Source organism: Eucyclogobius newberryi, unplaced genomic scaffold, assembly GCF_026437365.1.
Source record: "Eucyclogobius newberryi isolate DKJ021-1_F unplaced genomic scaffold, fEucNew1.0.hap1 SCAF_17, whole genome shotgun sequence".
In the NCBI taxonomy this organism is placed as follows: Eukaryota; Metazoa; Chordata; class Actinopteri; order Gobiiformes; family Gobiidae; genus Eucyclogobius; species Eucyclogobius newberryi.
Window position 1 is genome coordinate 14,355,343 of NW_027315801.1, and position 25,352 is coordinate 14,380,694.

General features: G+C 39.7%; 1 protein-coding gene across 1 annotated transcript; it reads left to right on the top strand.

The window, feature by feature from the left end:
* On the top strand, nt 1-25,352 carry ptpn22 (protein tyrosine phosphatase non-receptor type 22). The gene is made up of 26 exons (XM_072448666.1): nt 1-292; nt 3,141-3,249; nt 4,348-4,424; nt 4,507-4,602; nt 5,419-5,457; nt 5,568-5,639; nt 6,373-6,432; nt 7,076-7,218; nt 10,354-10,420; nt 10,502-10,579; nt 11,541-11,624; nt 12,370-12,510; nt 13,368-13,674; nt 15,214-15,282; nt 15,357-15,425; nt 17,086-17,157; nt 17,235-17,365; nt 17,446-17,473; nt 17,716-17,865; nt 19,031-19,137; nt 22,322-22,349; nt 22,954-23,028; nt 23,843-23,907; nt 24,335-24,365; nt 24,492-24,569; nt 24,657-25,352. Exons 1-26 carry the CDS (start codon nt 191-193, stop codon nt 24,710-24,712), a joined length of 2,334 nt encoding a protein of 777 aa, XP_072304767.1. The 5' UTR covers nt 1-190; the 3' UTR covers nt 24,713-25,352.

Below are 25,352 nucleotides of genomic sequence, written 5' to 3' on the forward strand. Positions count from 1 at the left end.
GCATTCTTTCACACCAGCGTCTTGATGTCAAAGTAGCAACGACAAGAAGAAGAAGAAGAAGAAGAAGCTTGGGATTTTTGTTGCTGTTGTTGGATTTCCTGGAGTTTAACCAATGATCAAGCTTGGATATTTGATTGACATGCCTGGTAAAAGTGCTAAATGACAACTTGATGACAGCAGCAGGCCAGACATGGAGTCGCAGGCCTGGATAGTGAGGAGTTTGCTGGAGGAGTTGGAGACAGAGGAGGATGAGGACCCGGAAGCACCGAATGGCATCGCTGCACAGTTTGCCGTAAGTCATTTTTCTAAGCAAATGCGTTTACAAAAGTGACAAAGATGGCTTCTACTTCTGTGAGAAGTGACGCATTGGGGAAGTAACAAAGTTGCAGCCCCACTATCTGTTCTTCCTCTTTGCATTATATATAGCACAAGCCTCTGAGCTGTTATAATGTGTGTACAATGACCTCCTTTAATGTGTTTGGAGGTCGTACTTTGAGGATTACATGTACTGTATTTGAGCAATTTAAATAAAGAAACACTGAACAAGTCTCATTGAAATGATGTCCACCTTATTAAGCAATTTATTTGACCATTACTACGTTAGAGCTCACAAAATTAATCTTTCAAAGCAGGAAGTACATTGTTATAATTGACACAAAACTAGGGATGTCAAGATCATTAGGTTAATCGATAATTGTGATTATTCAGGTCACAATAGGTACCAAAAAATAATAATTGTGATGATTTTAGAAGCAAAATAAAGTATTTTTAGTTCAATCTATCATCCAAAAAATAGACCTGAATCACTTTTTCTATCTGGCTGTTTTTGACAAGTTTAACTTTATTTTGTTTTTCAGAAAGTTCAGTTTTGTAAAGCTGATTAAAAACTTGAGGAACTGTAACATTCAAGCCACGGGAATTCAAGAAAATTAAAGATTTCACTGTTGGAAAGTAACAACAGTGAATCTCAATAATCGTGAATAATCGTTGAATTGTGCCACTAACATGTGATTTTGTGACATCCCTAAACAAAACATGTCTGAAATAAGGAAAATGTATTGAAAGATAAGAAACATCTGGAACGATGAGTATGAGATGTTATAATTGTAATAATAACCACCTTGAATGTGTTTCCATATTGAGTTTCTCAGTTGAAGAGGGCATGCATGCGCTGTATTTGATCAATCATATCAATAATAATTATAATACGATAAAGATGTTATTTTAAACATATGGACTGCAAGACCTCAAACTCTTTGATCAAAAATGGGTCGATCAAATCATACTTGGGCCAAACCAGATCAGTCTTTTTAACGATAAGCGATTGTTATTGCACGATTGTTACTATTTAATGTACATTTACTGTTCATTTCGGTGACTTATAACTCATAAAATGTTATAGTCTATAATGACACAATAATGTCGGAAGCTCATACAACCCAAACTATAGGAAGCTAACTATATTGCAAAAAATAAATATTCAGCATGACTTGAATCAAACTGTAAATATGAATTAAAATATTTTGAAGTTTTGATTAAGTTATGTTGGAAATAAAAAGTTTGAAAGAAGGAGCAATGTAGAAACTTCTTGAAGTATTAAGTATTAAGTCCAATTAATAAGTAATTATTTCAGTTCAGTATTAGTAAATTTAGTATTTAAGTCATTTTAACTCCTCTAGATACTGTATTGTGCACTGCATCCTGAAGGCCAATAGGCCAATAGTAAAATAAGATATTTCTGGGAAAAACAAAAGTAAAATATAAAATCCAAAACATAAATAAGAGGCTTAGTTAAGAACCTTACATGACTTCTTCCTTGAGCTGTCGTCATGGCGACGAATAACCTCAGAGGCCAGCGCTCATAGTTTGGCACACTCTCCTTCTCAAACGACTGGAGGAAGAGTCCATTGCATCACTTCCTGTCTGAACAAACCGCACACTGTGGTGAGAAGTCGACAATTTTACAATAAATTTGATCTGAGTCTCTGAACAAAAAGGTCCATTGTCTAAAAACTGTCCAGGTCAACTCTGGGCCTTGGAAATCCTCTTCTACGCCATAAAACGTGAAAGCGAGAGTTACTAGTCACACAGAACACACAGAAAACCACTTCCACTATCTCACACCTTTGGAACCGTATGAAAAAACGTATGGTATCAACACCGTCGTTGGACACTTGTCGATCATTCAGACGAGGCGCAGCTAAACTCGGACGTGCCGCATTTGTGTTGCCAGGTTCAAAGCTGAAATCCAGTGTGTTTAAACCATTTCAAGTCTCACCTGATTCATGCACCAGATCTTCATTCTTTTCTCCACTCCTGTCCTAAAAACATGGTGTCTGAGTGGCTGGATCTTTAGAGAAACTAAAAGCCTCTTCCAATGTGTTTGGGTCAAATTGCAGGGCCAATTTTGTTTAATATCTCCAAACCACATTAGAAAACGGTTTAAAGGCACATTGGATAAGAGAAAAAGCTTTGTCACATTTTCTGCATTGTCCAGTATTGGCTTCTGCTCAAAATTTACCAACGAGGGCCAACGATATGTCAGTCTATCTCTGGTTTGCATCCCCCAACTTGTTGTCCCACTGCACCTGACACGTCCCGCTGGAATTGCAGGGTGGTTCAAATACTGAAGACTCAATAAAATGTACCTTAAATGTTGAAGGTTGTCTTTTTTTTTTTATCCCAGAGGAGCAATTTGATTTGCAGCAGCAGAACAACCCACATACAGACCACTCAGAATAAGAGCAAAACAAAACAATACAATCTGGCAGTACTACCTTAACCTAAACCCTAAAAGAGAGCAATCAATAAGAAAATTGTGTTATTATGTACATTATTATCATGTACAATTGTTGAATCTAAGGGGAGCTATGTGTAGACACAGACAATTCTCTGAACATATGAGGATTAAAACGATCCGTGTTAAATCAAATGATACAGCACTTTGTCCATTTCCACAACCATTTGAGAGTCTTAACACAACAACACTTTGTCAGCAAATTGTTTAATTTATGCCGAACTCACCAGAACAGGAAAAGTCAGTTATATCAAGATGTACTACTGCTGAGACGTCATAAAGATCGGGTGTCCTGTGTGCAAACGTCATGATATCTGTGTGAAAACTGACCTGTGTCTTTCAGAGGTTAAGATGCCAGTCCTTAAAGTATCGCAATGACAAAACCTACCCCACCAAGATCGCAGAGAAGTCGGACAACATCAAGAAAAACAGATACAAAGACATCATCCCATGTAAGCCATCTTTATGTATCAATGCAGTGTCTGTCTGTAATAATCTTTCTATAATAATCTATATATTATGTGTGGGAACTAAGACTGCACTCTAATGTTCGCTTTGACACGGTAGTTCAGGTAAATTAAAAGAAAACTATGTCTTTAAGTGTCAGATTTTTGTGTAGATTGTAAAAGCAGCTCTTGGGAGTCAAAATGAGACCACTGCTTGCTGTCTGCATCAGATTATAGAGCGTTTTATCGTTCACGACCCCAGGAAGTGCGCTACTAGAAAAATAAAATCGTAGTGTACCTTTAACCAGCCAAACTGTATCCCAATAAAAACTCGGCAGAAACTAAATACCAAGACCAAAACAAGGCTAAAGTACGTCTTAAAGGTGCTGTACCTGTCTTAAAAATGCTATTTTAAACCGTTTGCAGTAGTCCAAACTTATGCCTCATGCCTAATGCGCATTCTGAACACCTTAATTTTTCAGTTTAAAAGTGCTTTTAATAACTTTCAAAGGCTAGAGCGGATTTTTGCCATCATGCTAATGCTAACAACAACTAGCATGCAAACTTAGCAATTCCTGGTTCTTTACAATTAGATGCAGACAGAGACAAATGGTGTGGGCGGCTTTTATTCAGGAGCGCTGTATAGCCCGAAAAGTACGGTACGTTCCCCTTTTTCTATGAAACGGGGAACCACGGTACTTCATATTTAAAAAGATCCAGGTCCTGTCCAGTGTTGGCTGCTGTCTAGAATCTCAAATGATCGAACTGGCTCCTGGTTCAGCCACATACGCGGTTCCACATATCCAATAGTTGTGCATAAATGTATGGTTTTACAGCGTGACATAGAGCAGCATATCCAGCCACGGTGCAGGTCCCGGGGAATATATCATAGGTCATAGGTCAACCCCGGTACAGCACCTTACCCTAATTATCTATTTTAAAACTAAAATCAGACTTTTTTTTCATCGTACTGTATCTTATTTACATCTGTCTGTTGAGATATAGATGTCAGTACGGTCAATATTGGGATAACGATGATTCTATATATATTGTGTAGATATGTGTGTGCCTTTTGTATTAACATTGTCATATATTTATTTGCAGTCGACCACAGCAGAGTAAAACTAACTTTCACCACATCCAAAAATGACACGGACTACATCAACGCTAACTTTATCAAGGTTAGTTAGCTTCTGCTTGCATGCTAACAACATCATATCACGTTAACCCATATTTAGCATGCTAAGCTAACCTGATTTCCAGGGTGTGACTGGCTCCAGGGCGTACGTAGCCACTCAGGGTCCACTGCCTCACACTGTGCTGGACTTTCTGAGGATGCTGTGGGAATACGACATCAAGGTTTGTCCCGTTCCATTTGTCAACTAAAATAAGACAAATATCACCACGTGTTTGTATCAGATTGTAGACTTCACATGTATTTATTTATTGAGGCAAATTAGAAAATAGCCTTGATTTGAGACTTGTTACTGGCGGTAAAATAATTGGCGATGTTTGGTATAGAAACTAAATTAAATGTCCGTCCTTTATAAATGTCATCGATAGGAACTGGAAGACGAACAACAGACAAAATGCTCTTTCAACAGAAAGGTCAACATTTTGGAATGACCTTAGAAATACTAAATGCTAACTGTTTTGAATTTCCAACGGACAAATGTTACAAAGGATAAGGTAAGGTAGCATGTCCCAAACCCCTAAACTTAACCCAATAACCTGTTACTAAAACCAAATCTAATCTAACTTTACCCTGATTGTGGGGAAATAAAAAAGATAATAAAATAACATTTGCTAGCATAGCACCAATGTAAAGTGGCGGTTGTGTGGCTGAACTGGGTTGTGAAGGTGGAAAAGGACGAGATAAGTATGTGATAATTTTTGTTAATATAATTTGTGAATTTACAGCCTAACTTTAGTGTTTGGGCCTTGATAATATCATAAGGAAATACTGGTTTGAGATTTAACATTATAAAAAATACTTTTGACCTTCAACATGTGCATGAATCATAGGAGAAGAAGAAGGAGGAGGAGGAGGAGGAGGAGTAGTAGTAGTAGTAGTAGTAGTAGTAGTAGTAGGAGTAGGAGTAGGAGTAGGAGTAGGAGTAGTAGGAGTAGGAGTAGGAGTAGTAGGAGTAATATGTCCCTTTTGTTCTTGTGCAGGTTGTGGTGATGGCGTGCCGAGAGTTTGAAATGGGGAAGGTAACACTATTTGTTTGGACTGTGGTTATTAAAACCACACTTCACACGTCTCAAAATGTGAGCTTCATTTGTCCATTTTATGTTTGATGATGATTTCTTTTGTGCCACAGAAAAAGTGTGAGTGTTACTGGCCCAAGCACCAGGACGAGCCGTACGTGTGTGAGCCCTTCACTGTTCACTGTGTGAGTACTGACCAACCAAATTCATATATGAGGACGGTTTAAGCTCCAGTACATCATGGAAATGCTGTTCCTTTGACTATAATAGTTCACAGTATTAAATATATATAAAACATATCTATCTCCTTGGAGACTGCTCCCAAGTATGATTTTAATATTGTTACTGTTCAGAATCGTTCAGGTGAATTTCCACCTGCAGAAAGTTACACACTGTTGCTTTAAGTTACCAAGATAAAACATTGAATTATCATCCTTCAGTGTAATAGTTCAAATCGTTTTATGTAAATAAAACCATTTAATAATAATATATAATAATACATTTAATCAATAGATCATTTAGTGCTGGGTTAATTCTTCTTCATCCCCATTAAGTCTACAATTAGACATGATATAGAGCTCGTTTGCCAATGGGAAGCGTTCAACATTCTAAATGATTAGAAAATATATTTGATCCAAATATTGGATGTGCTGGACAAGATGTCCGCTACGACCTGAGCAGCAACATCTGCAATCTGACCTTTGACCTCTGACCTGTCCAGCTCAAAGTTACATGAACTCTTCTTTTGACCTCTGTGTTTAGACGTGGAGGTCAAATCCTTCATAAGACAGGTTAAGATCTGGTTTAGTCCTGGTTTAGTCCTGGTTTAGTCCTGGTTTAGTCCTGGTTTAGCTCTACTCATGTCCACATCTACAGAAAACCACTCGTCCTAAATTAACCTTTATATTTGTATTTCAGGATTCAGAGGAGAATAAAGGAGACTATGTGACCAGGACGTTGAGAATGAATTATCGCAATGTAAGTATGAACTTTTTAAGAGCAAAACTGCAGCTGGAGTAAAAGAGGAACCGAATCAGGGCAAGTTGGATAATATTTAAAAAGCCATTTCCATCTAGACAGATCTCTGCGTTTCAGGGCGTGTGGAATACTCTAACAGGCAATAAATGTACACAACAAAAATCATCTGTTAATGAAAATCTGCTTCTTGTCATAGTCAGCTGTCTCTATGAAAGGGCGGGGCTTCTCAGTACCAGAAAGTCAGTGGGAAATCTTTTTTTAAAAATGTTTAAAAAAAATTGCAAGGCTATTTTCAGATGTTTTTTTGTACAAAATCAAAATTTAATCAAAACATTTTGATTGATCAATGTGAGAAAAAATAAAAATCAGGATTCTTCTTTTTTCATATTTCCTATAAAAAAGTAAACTATATTTTTCATCATGGATGAATGTGTCCATGTATCTCCACAAACCTGACTCGTACGGAGCTTCCTCCTACTCGCTTCCATGGAAAACTTGTTCCTTTGGCTGTCTATCTCCAGGAAGAATGTAAGATACTGTGTTTAAAAGAGAGAAGGAATAATGAATTAGAACGAAATGGACGAAAACAAATGAAAGTCACAATAGATAAAGAAAAATAAACTGATGCTTTGCCTCTCTCCAGTGCAGCCGGACTCTGAAGCAGCTCCATTACGTGAACTGGCCCGATCACGGCGTTCCTGACTCCATCCCCCCCATCCTCGACATGCTGCAGGACATGCGCTCGTACCAGGACCACGACGACACGCCCATCTGCATCCACTGCAGGTCAGAGCGCTTTAGACACGCCCATCTGCATCCACTGCAGGTCAGAGCGCTTTAGACACGCCCATCTGCATCCACTGCTGGTCAGAGCGCTTTAAGATAAGATAAGATATTTAGACACGCCCATCTGCATCCACTGCAGGTCAGAGAGCCTTAGACACGCCCATCTGCATCCACTGCAGGTCAGAGAGCCTTAGACACGCCCATCTGCATCCACTGCAGGTCAGAGAGCTTTAGACACGCCCATCTGCATCCACTGCAGGTCAGAGAGCTTTAGACACGCCCATCTGCATCCACTGCAGGTCAGAGAGCTTTAGACACGCCCATCTGCATCCACTGCAGGTCAGAGAGCTTTAGACACGCCCATCTGCATCCACTGCTGGTCAGAGCGCTTTAGACACGCCCATCTGCATCCACTGCAGGTCAGAGAGCTTTAGACACGCCCATCTGCATCCACTGCAGGTCAGAGAGCTTTAGACACGCCCATCTGCATCCACTGCTGGTCAGAGCGCTTTAGACACGCCCATCTGCATCCACTGCAGGTCAGAGAGCTTTAGACACGCCCATCTGCATCCACTGCAGGTCAGAGAGCTTTAGACACGCCCATCTGCATCCACTGCAGGTCAGAGAGCTTTAGACACGCCCATCTGCATCCACTGCAGGTCAGAGAGCTTTAGACACGCCCATCTGCATCCACTGCAGGTCAAAGAGCTTTAGACACGCCCATCTGCATCCACTGCAGGTCAGAGAGCTTTAGACACGCCCATCTGCATCCACTGCTGGTCAGAGCGCTTTAGACACGCCCATCTGCATCCACTGCAGGTCAGAGAGCTTTAGACACGCCCATCTGCATCCACTGCAGGTCAGAGAGCTTTAGACACGCCCATCTGCATCCACTGCAGGTCAGAGAGCTTTAGACACGCCCATCTGCATCCACTGCAGGTCAGAGCGCTTTAGACACGCCCATCTGCATCCACTGCAGGTCAGAGCGCTTTAGACACGCCCATCTGCATCCACTGCAGGTCAGAGAGCTTTAGACACGCCCATCTGCATCCACGGCAGGTCAGAGAGCTTTAGACACGCCCATCTGCATCCACTGCAGGTCAGAGCGCTTTAGACACGCCCATCTGCATCCACTGCAGGTCAGAGAGCTTTAGACACGCCCATCGGCATCCACTGCAGGTCAGAGAGCTTTAGACACGCCCATCTGCATCCACTGCAGGTCAGAGAGCTTTAGACACGCCCATCTGCATCCACTGCTGGTCAGAGCGCTTTAGACACGCCCATCTGCATCCACTGCAGGTCAGAGAGCTTTAGACACGCCCATCTGCATCCACTGCAGGTCAGAGAGCTTTAGACACGCCCATCTGCATCCACTGCAGGTCAGAGAGCTTTACTGTGTGTGAGGAACAATGCACCACTCGAGAATCAGGTCCAGCTGTAAAAGTGACATTATGAAAGTTGAACGAAAAGAAAAATCCCTTCATTTACAACTCAAAGTCAAGAATCGGTTCGTGCCAGACACGTGACCTCTACGCCATCGGCAGCCATCTTGGTTCTAGGCGCCAACGTAAACTCTCGGCTGTGGATTGACATTTTTCACAACGACAAATGAGATCCACAGCATTCTGGCTTTGTGCTGGTCAATGATTAGCATTATTAGCATTCAGGTCAAACATAATGAACTCTTCTAACAATAAAAACATGGTCTCTAAGTGTCCGAAACTGTCCATAACTTTGGACTAAACCTGGGCGAATACAAGGCTACATTTCACCATTTCGCCATTTCGCCATGAATTAGGCTTTTATCTGCAATTTAGTTATAGTCTATGATACTCTTTGGATTTTATATTGACTCCCAATTGAAACTAAATGCACGCACAAGTGACTTAAGATGACTTAGACTTCACTATCAAGGACCACGACCCACGACCCAGATGCAACGTGTTTACTGACGTACAAGAAACATGAACTACACAAATGTACAGACATGGATGCAGTTTTGGGGCTCCTGGTGATGCGGGCTGAAGGAGAACTTAAGATAAACTTATCTTCATTTAAAAAATGCATGAATCACTCAGAATATAACTTGAGAGCATAAATAAGACGGGAAAATGCTTAAAACATGGTTAAAAGTTGATTAGATATATACTTTTTTTGTATTTCAAGTCACAGCATATCTTAATTTTAGACTGTTAAGATAAAAATGTGATTATAATATATTTAGTTTCTTGAAATTTGAATTTAGTCTTTGTTGATAGAGCAATAACGACAATATTGTGCTAGAGCGACTAACTGTCCTGCACATGAGCTCAGAAGCCACATGTGCCGAGGCAGGAAGTGTGGGTGGTGGGCGGGGTGTGAGACACCCCCCCCCCGCTCTGTGTGTGGTCACTATTTCCCCAAAATGTCAAGCACTGAACGAGAATAACTTCGATATCAGAGTGATACAATTCAGATACAAATTGTGGCACTTATCATGCTACAACCATAGCACAAAGGTTAGAATTGCATTTGCTTTAACTGTCCTATGCAACGTTTTATTCTGTCTTCTTTAATGACTTAAAGGCCTTGACAACACGATTATACCGACTCATTTCATAGGAATACTAGAGGAACATGTCTATTCTACAAAACTTCAGGTTGAGGTTGAAATTGGCCATTTAAGCATTGAAATAGTTGTTTAGTAAATCACTTCCACAATACCACCCAATGATGTCACAAGGTGGAACACAGCATTCTGAGCTTTTTGGAGAGGGAGAAAAAAAGCTGCAGAATTTCCCCACTTCCCCTCATGTGTCCTTTTAGAGAGGAAACCACATGAGAGGATTTTTAAACTCTCAAATAAGTCAGTTTTGCATAACACGGGGCAATGTGTAACTTAACCCTCTACTGTGTGTGTGTGTGTGTGTGTGCGTGCGTGCGTGTGTGTGTGTGTGTGTGTGCGTGCGTGCGTGCGTGTGTGTGTGTGTGTGTGTGTGCGTGTGTGTGTGTGTGTGTGTGCGTGTGTGCGTGTGTGTGTGTGTGTGTGTGCGTGTGCGTGCGTGTGTGTGTGTGTGTGTGTGTGTGTGTGTGCGTGTGTGCGTGTGTGTGTGTGTGTGTGTGTGTGTGTGCGTGTATATGTGGTTATGTGTGTAGTGCTGGCTGTGGTAGGACTGGAGTCCTCTGTGTCATCGATTACACGTGGAATCTTTTAAAGAAACAGGTGAGAAAAAGTGGTTTATCATTTTGACTAAACTTTCGTTAATTATAATTGAATGTGTCGTGTTTCTTTTTGTCTTTTTAGATCATCACTTCTGATTTTGACATTTTTGACCTGGTTCTAAACATGAGAACCCAGAGGCCGTCCGTGGTCCAGACCAAGGTATGACAAGTACATGAACAAGACGTGTACAACTGGTGGTTTTCATCCAGTTTTTAGTCTGGTCAGGTCAACAAAATGATTCTCCAATAATGTGATGAATGATGTAAAAGTATTTCAGGCGTATATCGTGCTCTAGAGTCCTCTAGTCTCTATCATAAATGATCAGCTTCAACATTTGTGAAATCAGCATATTTATAGAACTGTGGTAATTATCACCTTCTACAATCTGAAACCGCCAAAGCCAGAGTTCATTTTCTCGACTAATATATTTGTCCAAGTTTTCATAATAACAAATACTTTTAAAGAAATAGAGTAAAAAACAATTAGTAATGACTAAAACTAAAAGTATAGATATTTTCATCCACCAATAAATCTAAACAAAAATTAACAGGGGAAAGTGGAAACTAGATCGAAACTTGCAACAAAACAACTTTTTTATGTATTCCTGTAAATAATATAAATAAATACAATAAATGAATAAATAAAATAAATAACATGAATAACATGAATAACAATAATAACATGAAGAAAATAAAATAAATAAAATAAATAAAATAAATAAAATAAATAAAATAAATAAAATAAATAAAATAAATAAAATAAATAAAATAAATAAAATAAATAAAATAAATAAAATAAATAAATAATACATACATACATTTTACACAGCACTTTTAATCAGACTCAATGATGCTTTATTAGATCAAGGAAAAAACTAAACTGAGAATCAAACAAAGTCTTTGTGTGAATCTATAGTTCCTGTCAAAGAGCCCCAAAACAACAACACAATTGATTTATTTCATTTGAACACTTCTGTATTCTGTTGTTGTATGTTTCATTTGATAATCTAATTCAAATAGTAGTTGTACAGTTCTCAGCGTGCTTTCTTCCTGTACTTTGTTACTTTGTGTTTAGTGGTATCTGGCCAACTCACAGAACCAGTTCTTGTGTGTGATTCTAGGAACAGTATGTGCTGGTGTTTAAAACCATCAAGGTCCTTTTTGAGAGATTCTTGCACTCGGATTCACTGGAGCCTGGCAGCGAGGTGAGCACTCGTCACACCGGTCAAACAACTTCACATTCTTCAGTATTTTTGCTGTTAGCTTGAATTTTGGAAGGTACAACTCTTCTAAATACTATTCACAAGCAACAACCACCAAGTGCATCTGGCCCTGATCTTAGCAAATCAACTTTAGCTAATATAATATAATAAATGTGTTTGGAAATGCACTTATTGGGGACAAACTAAAATGACTTTTACAAGAGGAAAAGGAAACATATTGTGCTTTTTTTCAGGCTCTTATTTTCAAACTATAACAGATGTAGATCTTTATTTTACATTTTGTTCATTGTAAACTGAAAAATTGATATGAAACAGCTTCATAATAGAAATGTAGTGGACTTCCTCAGTTTCCAAAATGCATACTGAATAAGCCCCGCCTTCTCATAGTTGCGTTTCACCATAGCATGCGGCGTATTTCAATTTGAACTTTGTTTTATTCTGAAAAAATGCTAAAATGCTACAGAACATTCCTGAACCATGTTTGACCCAGAGTCTATTTTTTTTTATTTCTTAAATAAATGCAAGTTTGTACAGGGAAGTGGGCGGGGATAGGGTGTAGGTGAAAACTGAATTTTCCTGAGCGATACTCAAACATCAAAATACAGCTCGAATGATGAGGAAACACTGTTATAACGTGGTAAAAAGCTCATCAATTCTGAATAATCTGTCCCTTTTATGTCTTAAACGTGACCTTTTTCAAACGTATCTGTGGCTGGATGTGACTCAGGCTGAAGCAGATGAGGCAGTTCAGTCCGAGCTCGACTTGGATGAAGAGTTGAAAGATCTGCAACATCTACTGGAAACAACAAACCGTTCATCATCATCAGAACAGACCTTCCCCCAGTGGCAGTTCTCTGACGACCTGCAGGTAATGATAATACCATTAATGCCACGTTTCCAAAGGCTTTGAAGTGGTGCAATTTGGCAGGACATAAAAGAAGAAGCTCAAAAAATGTAACGTTTTTAAATTAAATCTGAATGACTGAGTGTTGTTTTTTATGTTCTGCAGTTTAGAGCCCAAAATACACTTCATTTACTTTTTATTCCACACAAAACACAATTCAACATTTTAGACACAGAAACCTGTTTAGTTGCTTTGTCTTTTTGCTTCCAACTTTGAGAACGTATTTAATATTTATTTATTTTGAACCGTTTGAAACATAATCTGAATTATTACAGTGAATCTATCAGAGCATTTGATGAAATTGTTACGAATAGTTTTCTTTCATCAGATCTTTAATCAAACTTCTGCTTTGTTTGAAGGATAAATCAAATATTATTTTACAATTTTATTTTTCATTTGAACTAAGAACAACAAAACCAAAGAACAAAAAAAACAAAAACAATAAAAAATACTAAAAACACTGACAAAGAATGAGTTTTACCACGGAGAACGTAAAGTTAAAGAAGTAGAAATAAGTTGTAAATAAGGGAGTGGCGTCAAAGAGAAAAAACAATATACATATAAACATGAATACACACATATAAATACATATATACACATCCTTATATACACACATATACATACATACACATATTCACACACATTTAAAAGAGTTACTGCTTGTCAAGTTCAAAATAATTGGTCCCATTTTGTCCATTGTCTTTTAAATGTCTCTAGTCCTGAGGTTCTTCTTCCATTGTGCGTCTGTATTGTTTCCACGGTAACGCTAATTCCACGATGATCCGAAGTAAACTTGGACATTTTTGCGTTCCTTCTTTTAGGCGACGTCCTTTTTCACCGAGATCCCGAACAGAACATCTCCGCACGCTCTGAACCCCGGGACGCCGCCGGAGGAGAGGAGCGGGCGGAGGATGGAGGAGGAGCGCGTGGGGCAGAAGAGCGAGGAGGACGGGGAACGCCTCGAGCCACGCCCTTCCCCGTCTGCAGTGGGGGTGTGTCTGACCGTGGAAGATCCGTACTTCGACTCTCCGACAGAAGAAGCAGCTCCAAAGCCACGTTCGCCCTGTGACACGCCCTCGCTGAGCCTCAACGACCGGCCTCTAGAAGTCCTCTGCTTCACACACTCAGGTACACACCGGGCCCCGGGGCCGATTGGGCCGGTGAATCGGGTCATGGACGTCTCAGTGGGACAAAGTGGGATCGGAGAGGATGTATGGGGCCCTCAGCAGAAAGGAGAAGGGATGGAATGAGTTGGGAGTCTGGAGTTTTCTGGAGTTTTCTGGAGTTTTCTGGAGTTTTCTGGAGTTTTCTGTCTTTTCTGCAGTGCAACACTTTCCCCATCGTCGGACAAACAAATGAAATCTTTTCTTGTATTGTAATTTCACAGATAAAATATTCAATTTAATAGCACTTTGCCCGTCTCGTCAGTGCAAATTGGGTGAAATATAAAAGGCCAGATCGTAAAAATATTTGAGATCTTTTAGATGATTATCAGGACATTATTCATGTATATTATTTTATTAATGATAATGATAATACATTTGTAATTAGACTGGTATTTATTGCACAGCCCTAAACCATGTCCTGTTTATGGAATGAATGAATCATAAAACTAAGCAAATTATTTGAAATTAGAATAAAGATTGAGAATATAAACGTAAAGTAATGTCTTTGGGTCAATGAAAAGTGCTATATAAATAAAAGTTATTATTATTATTATTATTTGTCCTTTGTAAAGTAAGAACTTGTTCTGTGATGCATGGGATTCTTTTGTATTGAACTCACACCACAAAATCAGCAGCAAAATACTTTATTTCCATATTAGCAGTTGCCATAGCAAATCATCGAATCTTCTGGTCTGCATCCGCTTCACTCTTATTGCACTTGGAGATTTATTGTGAGCTTTGACATCGAAACACAAGAAACCATCCATCCTTCTTCTTCTTCCGCTTATCCGGGGCCGGGTCGCGGGGGCAGCAGTCGAAGCAGGGACTCCCAGACTTCCCTCTCCCCAGACACTTTCTCCGAGACCCCCCGGAGGACTCCCCAGAGACAACGTCAGCAACATTCTCCAATAGTCTTTGGTCTGACTCCTTCATTTTCTACCCAGTGTCCCGAGGAGGCGTGGCCGAGGTGGAGTTAACTGAATAATTAGATTGAATAATTGAGCGTTCTGGAGTGTTCTGAACCAAAAATGAGAGTAAAACACTCACGATTGCAAAGTGTAAAGAACCAGAGGCACCACATTATATACACATCACTTAGGTCTGATTTGGTCATCTTTTCTCATAGGTCGTAGCATCTTTAAAACTAAAAAAGTGTGTCACGACGCAGAAAAGGTTGAGAAACATCGGACCGATCTGTTCAAAGGTCACTTAAAGGTCAACTTAGCAACTTTTGTTACAGCTTTGCCTCTAGACGCTCCACACTATGGCATTCCACTCATCTATCGCCATGGAGACGAGCAGGAGACATCACCAGGGAAGTCACATCTGTGGAAAGGCGACCCATTAACGATCAATGAATATACAGTATATGTTTCAGTAGTTAAAATACAGGATTGTCACGTTTAATGTCGTATTGGCTGAAAAGTTACAGAGTTTTTGCTCCGTGAAATGTGGATCATCTTCAAACAGAAACAACATCTGACGTGTGTGTTTTCTGTAGGTGTTTTAGATGATCAGAGTCCTCCTCCTTTGCCCAAAAGAACTCCGGAATCCTTCGAACTTCCCACAGGTGCTGAACAAACAAACAGATTTCAACAAATCTCAATTGAGCAAAAAATTCGACTAAAATCGTTGTTTTTCCAGAAGCGTGCGTGAAATTAGCTGTTGTGATTCCTCCAAACGCTGCGGCGGCGGCTGTCAGGGAGCTACGAGGTGAGTGACCATGACAACCTTTCAGAATCTCCATCACAGGCACTTTACATGCAACACTGTAATGTCTTTGTTAAAGCACATTCTGCACAAAACTTTATACGAAATAGGCACAGTTTACTTTATTTATTCAATCGAAACAGTGAATTATGTCAAATGTGTTGCATAAACCAGTTTCTTTCCTCTTAACATTACATCGACACAGCAGCCCACAATATGAACAGTGTCACTAAAGTACAAGTATTTACACCGTATGTTTTTAGAATGAGGGATTATAGACTTTATTACCAAATTCAGTATCTTGACATTTGGATGTTTCAGCACAGCCTCATTGCACAGTTAGAGCTGCAAATCATTATTATTTTAGTCATGTTGTTGAAAAAATGTACCTTTTTCTTTTCTTTTTTTTCTAGTCCAAAGTAAAAAATAATAATATATATATATATATGTTAATGTGTCTAATGAAGCACTGCAAACTTATCTTCATAATTGACAGTTCTTTTTGAATTTATATAAAAATTTATATAAAACTCCAACAATGAAGATGATGGATACCTGCCAAATGCACTTTGGCTGCAGCAAAAAGTGCAAATAATAAGAAAATGAATGACAATGTCAAGGACTGAAATCACTTTGGGCCACATTTTCTTTTACTTTGAACTTAAAAATGTACAATTTTACCCAAGACTGTGACGGATGGGACCAATACGCAAGGGGACACAGGGGCGCAAAGGGGACACAGGGGCACAAGGGAGGGGACACGACACATGGGCGCAAGGGGACACATGGGCACAAGGGGACACATGGGCGCAAGGGGACACATGGGCGCAAGGGGACACATGGGCGCAAGGGAGGGGACACGACACATGGGCGCAAGGGGACACATGGGTGCAAAGGGACACATGGGCGCAAGGGGACACATGGGCGCAAGGGGACACATGGGCGCAAGGGGACACATGGGCGCAAGGGGACACATGGGCGCAAGGGGACACATGGGCGCAAGGGGACACATGGGCGCAAGGGAGGGGACACGACACATGGGCGCAAGGGGACACATGGGTGCAAGGGGACACATGGGCGCAAGGGGACACATGGGTGCAAGGGGACACATGGGTGTAAGGGAGGGGACACGACACATGGGCGCAAGGGGACACATGGGCGCAAGGGGACACATGGGCGCAAGGGGACACATGGGCGCAAGGGGACACATGGGCGCAAGGGGACACATGGGTGTAAGGGGACACATGGGCGCAAGGAGACACATGGGTGTAAGGGGACACATGGGCGCAAGGGGACACATGGGCGTAAGGGGACACATGGGCGCAAGGGGACACATGGGCGCAAGGGGACACATGGGCGCAAGGGGACACATGGGCGCAAGGGGACACATGGGCGTAAGGGGACACATGGGCGCAAGGGGACACATAGGTGCAAGGGGACACATGGGCGCAAGGGGACACATGGGTGTAAGGGGACACATGGGCGCAAGGGGACACATGGGCGCAAGGGGACATCTGCCCAACTTTGAACTCTCTGGTCTTGTTCTGTCTGTTTTTTGTTCTATAAAACGAAAAAAAAACATATAAATCCATGTTTTTTGTTCTCCCCTCCATTTGATTGCACAGTAAATGTCCGAATGTGCTAAATGTGGCCGTTGTTTCAGGAAGTCCCCCGTCCCCCGTCCCTCCACTTCCAGAGAGAACGCCAGAGTCTTTCGAGTTTGCGGCAGATCCAGGTGAACCATCTTTTCCATCACTGACGTCACCGTTTCCTCCTTCTTTTATTGATGAGACCGTATTCTTTACTGATCAGCTCCGGCCGAGGCGAGCGCGCGGCCGACCCGTCCCGTAAACCTCAGTCTCCTGGGCGTCTCTTCAGAGTGGTCCGGCAGCTCTGGACTCGCCCCGGATCACACTGAGACCAAGTCGTGGGTGAGGAGTAAGGTAAGCCAGTTTAAGGCGTGGACGTGTCCCGGGAAGTGTCCCACGAGCCGCTGATGTTTAAAATGTCTCTCTTGTTACAGAGTCTCCGAGCAAAAAACACTTTTTCCGGTAAGAAAACAGGCGTAGAAAAGGTTTGAAAGTCTTGATTTAACGGAAAATTGTGCTTCTTTGAGTCAAATGACCATGACTTTTATTACTTGAGTATAATATATTGTTTGATTCGAGTAAAAGTGAGTTTGTTTTTCATTTCTGTGTCTAATATATACTTAGCAGCAACAGCAGTTTCCCCAAATACTCTGTTACTCCCTTCCTCTGATCGTTCCCGTTCTTTCTTTCTTTCTTTCTTACAGAGTTTTCACAAGCCAAGCAAACCTCAAACACACATTCAAAATCCTCACGACTTCGACGGCCCCTAGAGTTACCCCCGCCTCCTCCGCCTCCTCCGTCTGCCCCGCCTCCTCCGTCTGCCCCGCCTCCTCCGTCTGCCCCGCCTCCTCCAGGTGAACGCCACTGTCTGACTTTTCACCTCAGTCTGGGATGTGGGTTTTTCTGTATCGTTTGGAGATGTTGTTCCTTTTTTAACCCACTTAAAATGTCCCACTGTACGGCATTAAACTCGGGACAACTGGAGACGAGTAGAAAATTATGTTTTTTTCGGGTATTTTTTGAGGAATAAAAGCTAAGAAAGCAATTTAAGTTTCATGTCATATTGTGGAAATGTCCAGTTCAAACTCTTGTAAGACTTTTTATTGCGACATCTAAATGTCAATATGGATGCGTTGTATCAATATTGACCTCATTTACAAAAGAATATATTGTGTTCCAGGGGGTCTGGCACCAGGGGGTCTGGCACCAGGGGGTCCAGCACCAGGGGGTCCAGCACCAGGGGGTCCAGCACCAGGGGGTCTGGCACCAGGGGGTCCGGCGCACCCACCTCCAGCTGCGCCCTGGCCTCTCACACAAGACGACAGTGAGTTATTGCCTGACCCGCCAGCCCCGCCCACATTCTGTTCGAATGCGTAAGGGTCTGGAATCGGAGTCAGAGCCAATGAAATCGTCGGTAATCCATTTACCGACCAATCACAGTCGGAGGTTTTAACGCGTCACACTGAGATACGGAAGTAGCTCTTCAACCCCGTTCCAAAACATTCAAGATGGCGGACCCGGCTCGCGACCCGGCTCGCGACCCGGCTCGTGACCCGGCTCGTGACCCGGCTCGTGACCCGGCTCGTGACCCGGCTCGTGACCCGGCTCGTGACCGAGTGTTTACTTCTGCTCTCGCTTCAGTTTGAACAATCAGGGAAGTCCGCTCTACTCGCAGTGATGAACGTGCGTTAGATGCGGTTATACGAAGGGCGTCATCACGATTCAGGAGACATTTTCTGCGTTCGGGGACGGATAACGCGGAACACGCCTTGTTGACACGGGCTACGTAATATCCGGTTAAGCGTGTCGCGTTTTTTGCGTCACTTCTGGGTTTATGTGATTGGTTCTGTCTCTGCTCTAAACTCCGCCCTAGACATTGAAGCGCAGCGGTCGAGCCCCAGAGCCACACACAGTTTTGATAAGTAGTTTGCCAAAACGTGTTGGGAACGGCTGGTCAGGCACAACAGGAGCCACAGTGCACCCGTTTAAAACTCTTTATGTCTGTCCCTCCTCGCACAGCCCACGGGACAGGCCCATTCGGTGCAGCGTCCAGAGCCGGGGTCTCCGCTGAGTGGGACGGAGCCACCGGGGCCAAGAAATGCCCCGACGTCATGAGCCGAAGCAAGGTAAAAAATATGAAGTATATCAAGGTCAAAAGTATGAAATATATCAAGGTCAAAAGTATGTAGTATATCAAGGTCAAAAGTGTGAAGTATATCAAGGTCAAAAGTATGAAATATATCAAGGTCAAAAGTATGAAATATATCAAGGTCAAAAGTATGTAGTATATCAAGGTAAAAAGTATGAAGTATGAAATATATCAAGGTAAAAAGTATGAAGTATATCAAGGTCAAAAATATGGAGTATATCAAGGTCAAAAGTATGAAGTATATCAAGGACAAAAGTATGTAGTATATCAAGGTCAAAAGTGTGAAGTATATCAAGGTCAAAAGTATGAAATATATCAAGGTCAAAAGTATGAAATATATCAAGGTCAAAAGTATGTAGTATATCAAGGTAAAAAGTATGAAGTATGAAATATATCAAGGTAAAAAGTATGAAGTATATCAAGGTCAAAAATATGGAGTATATCAAGGTCAAAAGTATGAAGTATATCAAGGACAAAAGTATGAAGTATATCAAGGTCAAAAGTATGAAGTATATCAAGGTCAAAAGTATGAAGTATATCAAATTCAAAAGTATGAAGTATATCAAGGTCAAAAGTATTAAGTATATAAAGGTCAAAAATATGAAATATATCAAGGTAAAAAGTATAAAGTATATCAAGGTAAAAAGTATGAAGTATGAAGTAAATCAAGGTAAAAAGTATGAAGTATGAAGTACATCAAGGTAAAAAGTATGAAGTATATCAAGGTAAAAAGTATGAAGTATATCAAGGTCAAAAGTATGAAGTATATCAAGGTCAAAAGTATGAAGTATATCAAGTTCAAAAGTGTGAAGTATATCAAGGTCAAAAGTATGAAGTATATCAAATTCAAAAGTATGAAGTATATCAAGGTCAAAAGTATTAAGTATATAAAGGTCAAAAATATGAAATTTATCAAGGTAAAAAGTATGAAGTATGAAGTATATCAAGGTAAAAAGTATGAAGTATGAAGTATATCAAGGTAAAAGTATGAAGTATGAAGTACATCAAGGTAAAAAGTATGAAATATATCAAGGTAAAAAGTATGAAGTATATCAAGGTAAAAAGTATGAAGTATGAAGTATATCAAGGTAAAAAGTATGAAGTATATCAAGGTAAAAAGTATGAAGTATAAAGTACATCAAGGTAAAAAGTATGAAGTATATCAAGGTAAAAAGTATGAAGTATATCAAGGTAAAAAGTATGAAGTATATCAAGGTCAAAAGTATGAAGTATATCAAGGTAAAAAGTATGAAGTATATCAAGGTCAAAAACATGGAGTATATCAAGGTCAAAAGTATGAAGTATATCAAGGACAAAAGTATGAAGTATATCAAGGTCAAAAGTATGAAGTATATCAAGGTCAAAAGTATGAAGTATATCAAGGTCAAAAGTATGAAGTATATCAAGTTCAAAAGTGTGAAGTATATCAAGGTCAAAAGTATGAAGTATATCAAATTCAAAAGTATGAAGTATATCAAGGTCAAAAGTATTAAGTATATAAAGGTCAAAAATATGAAATATATCAAGGTAAAAAGTATGAAGTATGAAGTATATCAAGGTAAAAAGTATGAAGTATGAAGTATATCAAGGTAAAAGTATGAAGTATGAAGTACATCAAGGTAAAAAGTATGAAATATATCAAGGTAAAAAGTATGAAGTATATCAAGGTAAAAAGTATGAAGTATGAAGTATATCAAGGTAAAAAGTATGAAGTATATCAAGGTAAAAAGTATGAAGTATAAAGTACATCAAGGTAAAAAGTATTAAGTATATCAAGGTAAAAAGTATGAAGTATATCAAGGTAAAAAGTATGAAGTATATCAAGGTAAAAAGTATGAAGTATATCAAGGTAAAAAGTATGAAGTATATCAAGGTCAAAAGTATGAAGTATATCAAGGTCAAAAGTATGAAGTATATCAAGGTAAAAAGTATGAAGTATATCAAGGTCAAAAGTATGAAGTATGTCAAGGACAAAAGTATGAAGTATATCAAGGTCAAAAGTATGAAGTATATCAAATTCAAAAGTATGAAGTATATCAAGGTAAAAAGTAAAGTATGAAGTATATAAAGGTCAAAAATATGAAGTATATCAAGGTAAAAAGTATGAAGTATATCAAGGTCAAAAGTATGAAGTATATCAAGGTCAAAAGTATGAAGTATATCAAGGTAAAAAGTATGAAGTATATCAAGGTAAAAAGTATGAAGTATTTTAAGGTCAAAAGTATGAAGTATATCAAGGTAAAAAGTATGAAGTATATCACGGTCAAAAGTATGAAGTATATCAAGGTAAAAAGTATGAAGTATATCACGGTCAAAAGTATGAAGTATATCATGGTCAAAAGTATGAAGTATATCAAGGTTAAAAGTATGAAGTATATCAAGGTAAAAAGTATGAAGTATGTGAAGAAAAGGAGACGGGGCGAGTCGTTTTCAGATTCTAGAACATGAAAAAAGATTCATAATCGTTAACGAATATATTTTGACAATGTTGTATTTTTGCTGACTAAAACTAAAGTAAATATAACTATGAAAAAGTAGGATATTGTACTGATATTTCTGTTGGATAGTAAAAATCTAACATAATGAACGTGTGAGACTAGATCCAACTTATCATAGTTATATATATATATATATATATATAGATATATATATATATATTATTTTTTTATATATATAGATACAGATATAAATAATAAATATATATTTTCTGTAAGACTAAAGATATTTAGTTTATTTTATTATTATGGATTTAGTCGAGTAAAATACCATTTTACATTTTTGTCGACTAAAACTAAAACTAATAATTTGACAAAACATTGACAAAAAACGTGTTATTTTCATCATACTTACAGCATAAATACAGCAGTAACTTAGCAACATGAAACACAATATTCAACCGTCTTGTATTGAATCTGCACATTCTGCTGTGGTTTGATGAATATTGAGAGAAAACGTGTGATTAAAAGTAACATTTAATAAGTTACGATGTACTTTTGGTTAATACTTGACACAAATCGTGTTCCGTAACGACAGATGGAACCATTCCTTTTCAGAACTCGATGTTACTTCCTGTATTTTTGGCAGGTATTCACCACCTGCCAAAGCCACAGTAAGGGTGAAAGTTGTGTTTCTGAAATACAGTTGTGTTTTGTGTCCCACAGAGTGTTCGAGTGAAAGGTTCTCTCAAAGGTGAGCGATTACTTTAGTCTTTAAATACTTTGAAGGGACCAACATGAAGTACACACTTCAGGCCCTAAACCTTGGTGTACATGAAAGTGAAAGTACTTTAGGATCTCCTGTAAAACACACTCACAAATGTTCTTCTGATGTGAATAGAAATGAATGATGGAGGATTTTGGACATTAATATCATTAAAATAAGAAAATATGCTGTTTTTAAGCAGTGTTCTTCCATACTTCCTGCACTACATCTACACTGAACAGTATTCTATTTTTATCCTATAGTAGATTTTTGATTTGTTATAAGTTGTTATATTATTGTTCATTGTTTTATGTTGCATTGAATCATTAAAGCAAGTTATGTTTGTGAATTCTGTTCGGAGTGAAACAAGACTTCGAGGTACTTGAGATACAAAAGGGGAACCACTTGTTTGAGTGGGAAACATTAAACGAAGCCAAAGTACATTTCATACATTTCCTGCTTTACTCCGTCTTTAGCAGATGCAAACATGTCATAACATCCTTTACATTTAAACCACTCAATGGCACAATCTGTATTATTGTATTGTATTATTATTATTTGTCCTGTATAATGTGAGTTTGTTTCTCCTCAGAATCTCTGACTGTGTCTCGCTCTCAGACTCCTCCCCCTGCAGCAGAGGCTTCTGGGAGAAACACTCCCACCAACGGTGAATTACATCACAAACTGGGGCTGCAGTCCTGGTGTGCTCCTGGTGTGCTCCTGGTGTGCTCCTGGTTTGCTCCTGATGTGCTCTTGATGTGCTCCTGGTTTGGTCCTGGTGTGCTCCTGGTGTGCCCCTGGTGTGCTCCTGGTGTGCTCCTGGTTTTCTCCTGGTGTGCTCCTGGTGTGCTCCTGGTTTGGTCCTGGTTTGGTCCTGGTTTGATCCTGGTGTGCTCCTGGTTTGGTCCTGGTTTGCTCCTGGTTTGGTCCTGGTTTTCTCCTGGTTTGCTCCTGGTGTGCTCCTGGTTTGCTCCTGGTTTGCTCCTGGTTTTCTCCTGGTTTTCTCCTGGTTTTCTCCTGGTTTGCTCCTGGTTTGCTCCTGGTTTGCTCCTGGTTTTCTCCTGGTGTGCTCCTGGTTTGGTCCTGGTTTGGTCCTGGTTTGCTCCTGGTTTTCTCCTGGTTTGCTCCTGGTTTGCTCCTGGTTTGCTCCTGGTTTGCTCCTGGTTTGCTCCTGGTTTTCTCCTGGTTTTCTCCTGGTTTGCTCCTGGTTTGGTCCTGGTTTGGTCCTGGTTTTCTCCTGGTTTGCTCCTGGTTTGCTCCTGGTTTGCTCCTGGTTTGCTCCTGGTGTGCTCCTGGTTTTCTCCTGGTTTGCTCCTGGTTTGGTCCTGGTTTTCTCCTGGTGTGCTCCTGGTTTGGTCCTGGTTTGCTCCTGGTGTGCTCCTGGTTTGCTCCTGGTTTGCTCCTGGTGTGGTCCTGGTTTGCTCCTGGTGTGCTCCTTGTTCGTGTTCACTGGTCACTGAAGTGTCTGGTCTGTGTTTCAGTGGATGAAGGACACAGTTTGACGGTCGGCGCTGACGGGCCTGAAAAGGGCATGAGCAGGTCCAGGGTGAGAACACTTCACTCTTTAACACTCTTCGTGGTGCGGTGAAGTTTAAAGAGCGTACCATCAACCATCAGTGTTCTGACCAGAAAGCCACGCGGATGACCTCATGTGCACCATTACCAATACAATAAAGAATAGTAACGAATCCAAACCAGCACAGAAACGTTTGAACACGGAATGAAAAAGAACAAAAGAACACTGTAATTCCACATGATTTAATTCAAGAAACAACTATTATTCGTTTGAAAATTACATTCTATTGACTAAAATGCTAAAATTGCTTTTTTGAAAATATGATTTTGCGATTGAGTGAATTTATTTGAGTATTTTCACAGTGAATTACAAGAGAAAAGCAAATAAATAATACATATTTCCTGTGATTGTATCAAGAGTATCAAACCTGTCACCTTTGTATTACTTCTTTCTCCAGAGTTTAAAGTTCTTTCGAAGCAAACACAAAAGTAAGTGTACTTTTAACAACACTTTTAACAATACTTTTAACAATACTTTTAACAATACTTTTAACAATCTGAAACGCTGAGGATGAATCTAAATTAACTGTATTTCATTGCATTGTCTTTTGGCAGCCAAAGTGGAGCCTCCTCGCTCTCAGCCCAACACTCCGCCTCCTTCATACGAGTCACTGGCTTCTTTTTTCAAATTTGGTTGGCACTTAATCACCAAGAGATAATCTCAATATCAAAGTGTGATTATAGTAAGTCGAGGATTAATGCCGGATCTTTCATCTTTAGGAACTCGTTTCGGAAAACCAAAAGGCCCCAGGAGTTATCCAGAGACTTGGGTTTGACTCTTTCCCTCGATTTAAAAAAACCTTCCTCAGTTTGTACAAGTGGAATGCTGGATTAAATTCTACAAAGAAAGCTGCTTAAAAAGAGAAAATATAATGCCATTTATAAAGACGATGTGTGCACAAGTTCTGCTGGAGAAACGGCAGAAAACACGACTGTAAAAAGAGACAACTTATGGAGCGTTAGAATCGACAAAAGCGTTTGAATTTCAGCGCATTTCATTCAAATCAAAAGTTTCAATTACAAATCAAGCCAAACTTCCGGAATAGTTAAAGTCACAATATATTTAGAATAAAATATAAATGTGAACTGAAATGACTGTGTAAACTGAAGAATTATGTTGCGATGTTTGTTTTGTCCTTTATTTTTTTTAAGAAAATGCATTATTTTATTATTTAAAACAATACTTTTTGTAGCCTTGGTGGACAAACTTGAACATTTCACTCAACTTTATGATATCAGAACGGAAAAATAAACAGTGGGTCATTTTGTGTGTCTTCATTGTCATCATTTATTTTTATTACCCCGGGAATATAATTATAAAATATAGTTTATATTATTTGTAAGTGTAAGGAATGTACTGTCAAACTGCTTGTGGACAAATATATTTATTAAAAATATATGTAAACATCAAATAAA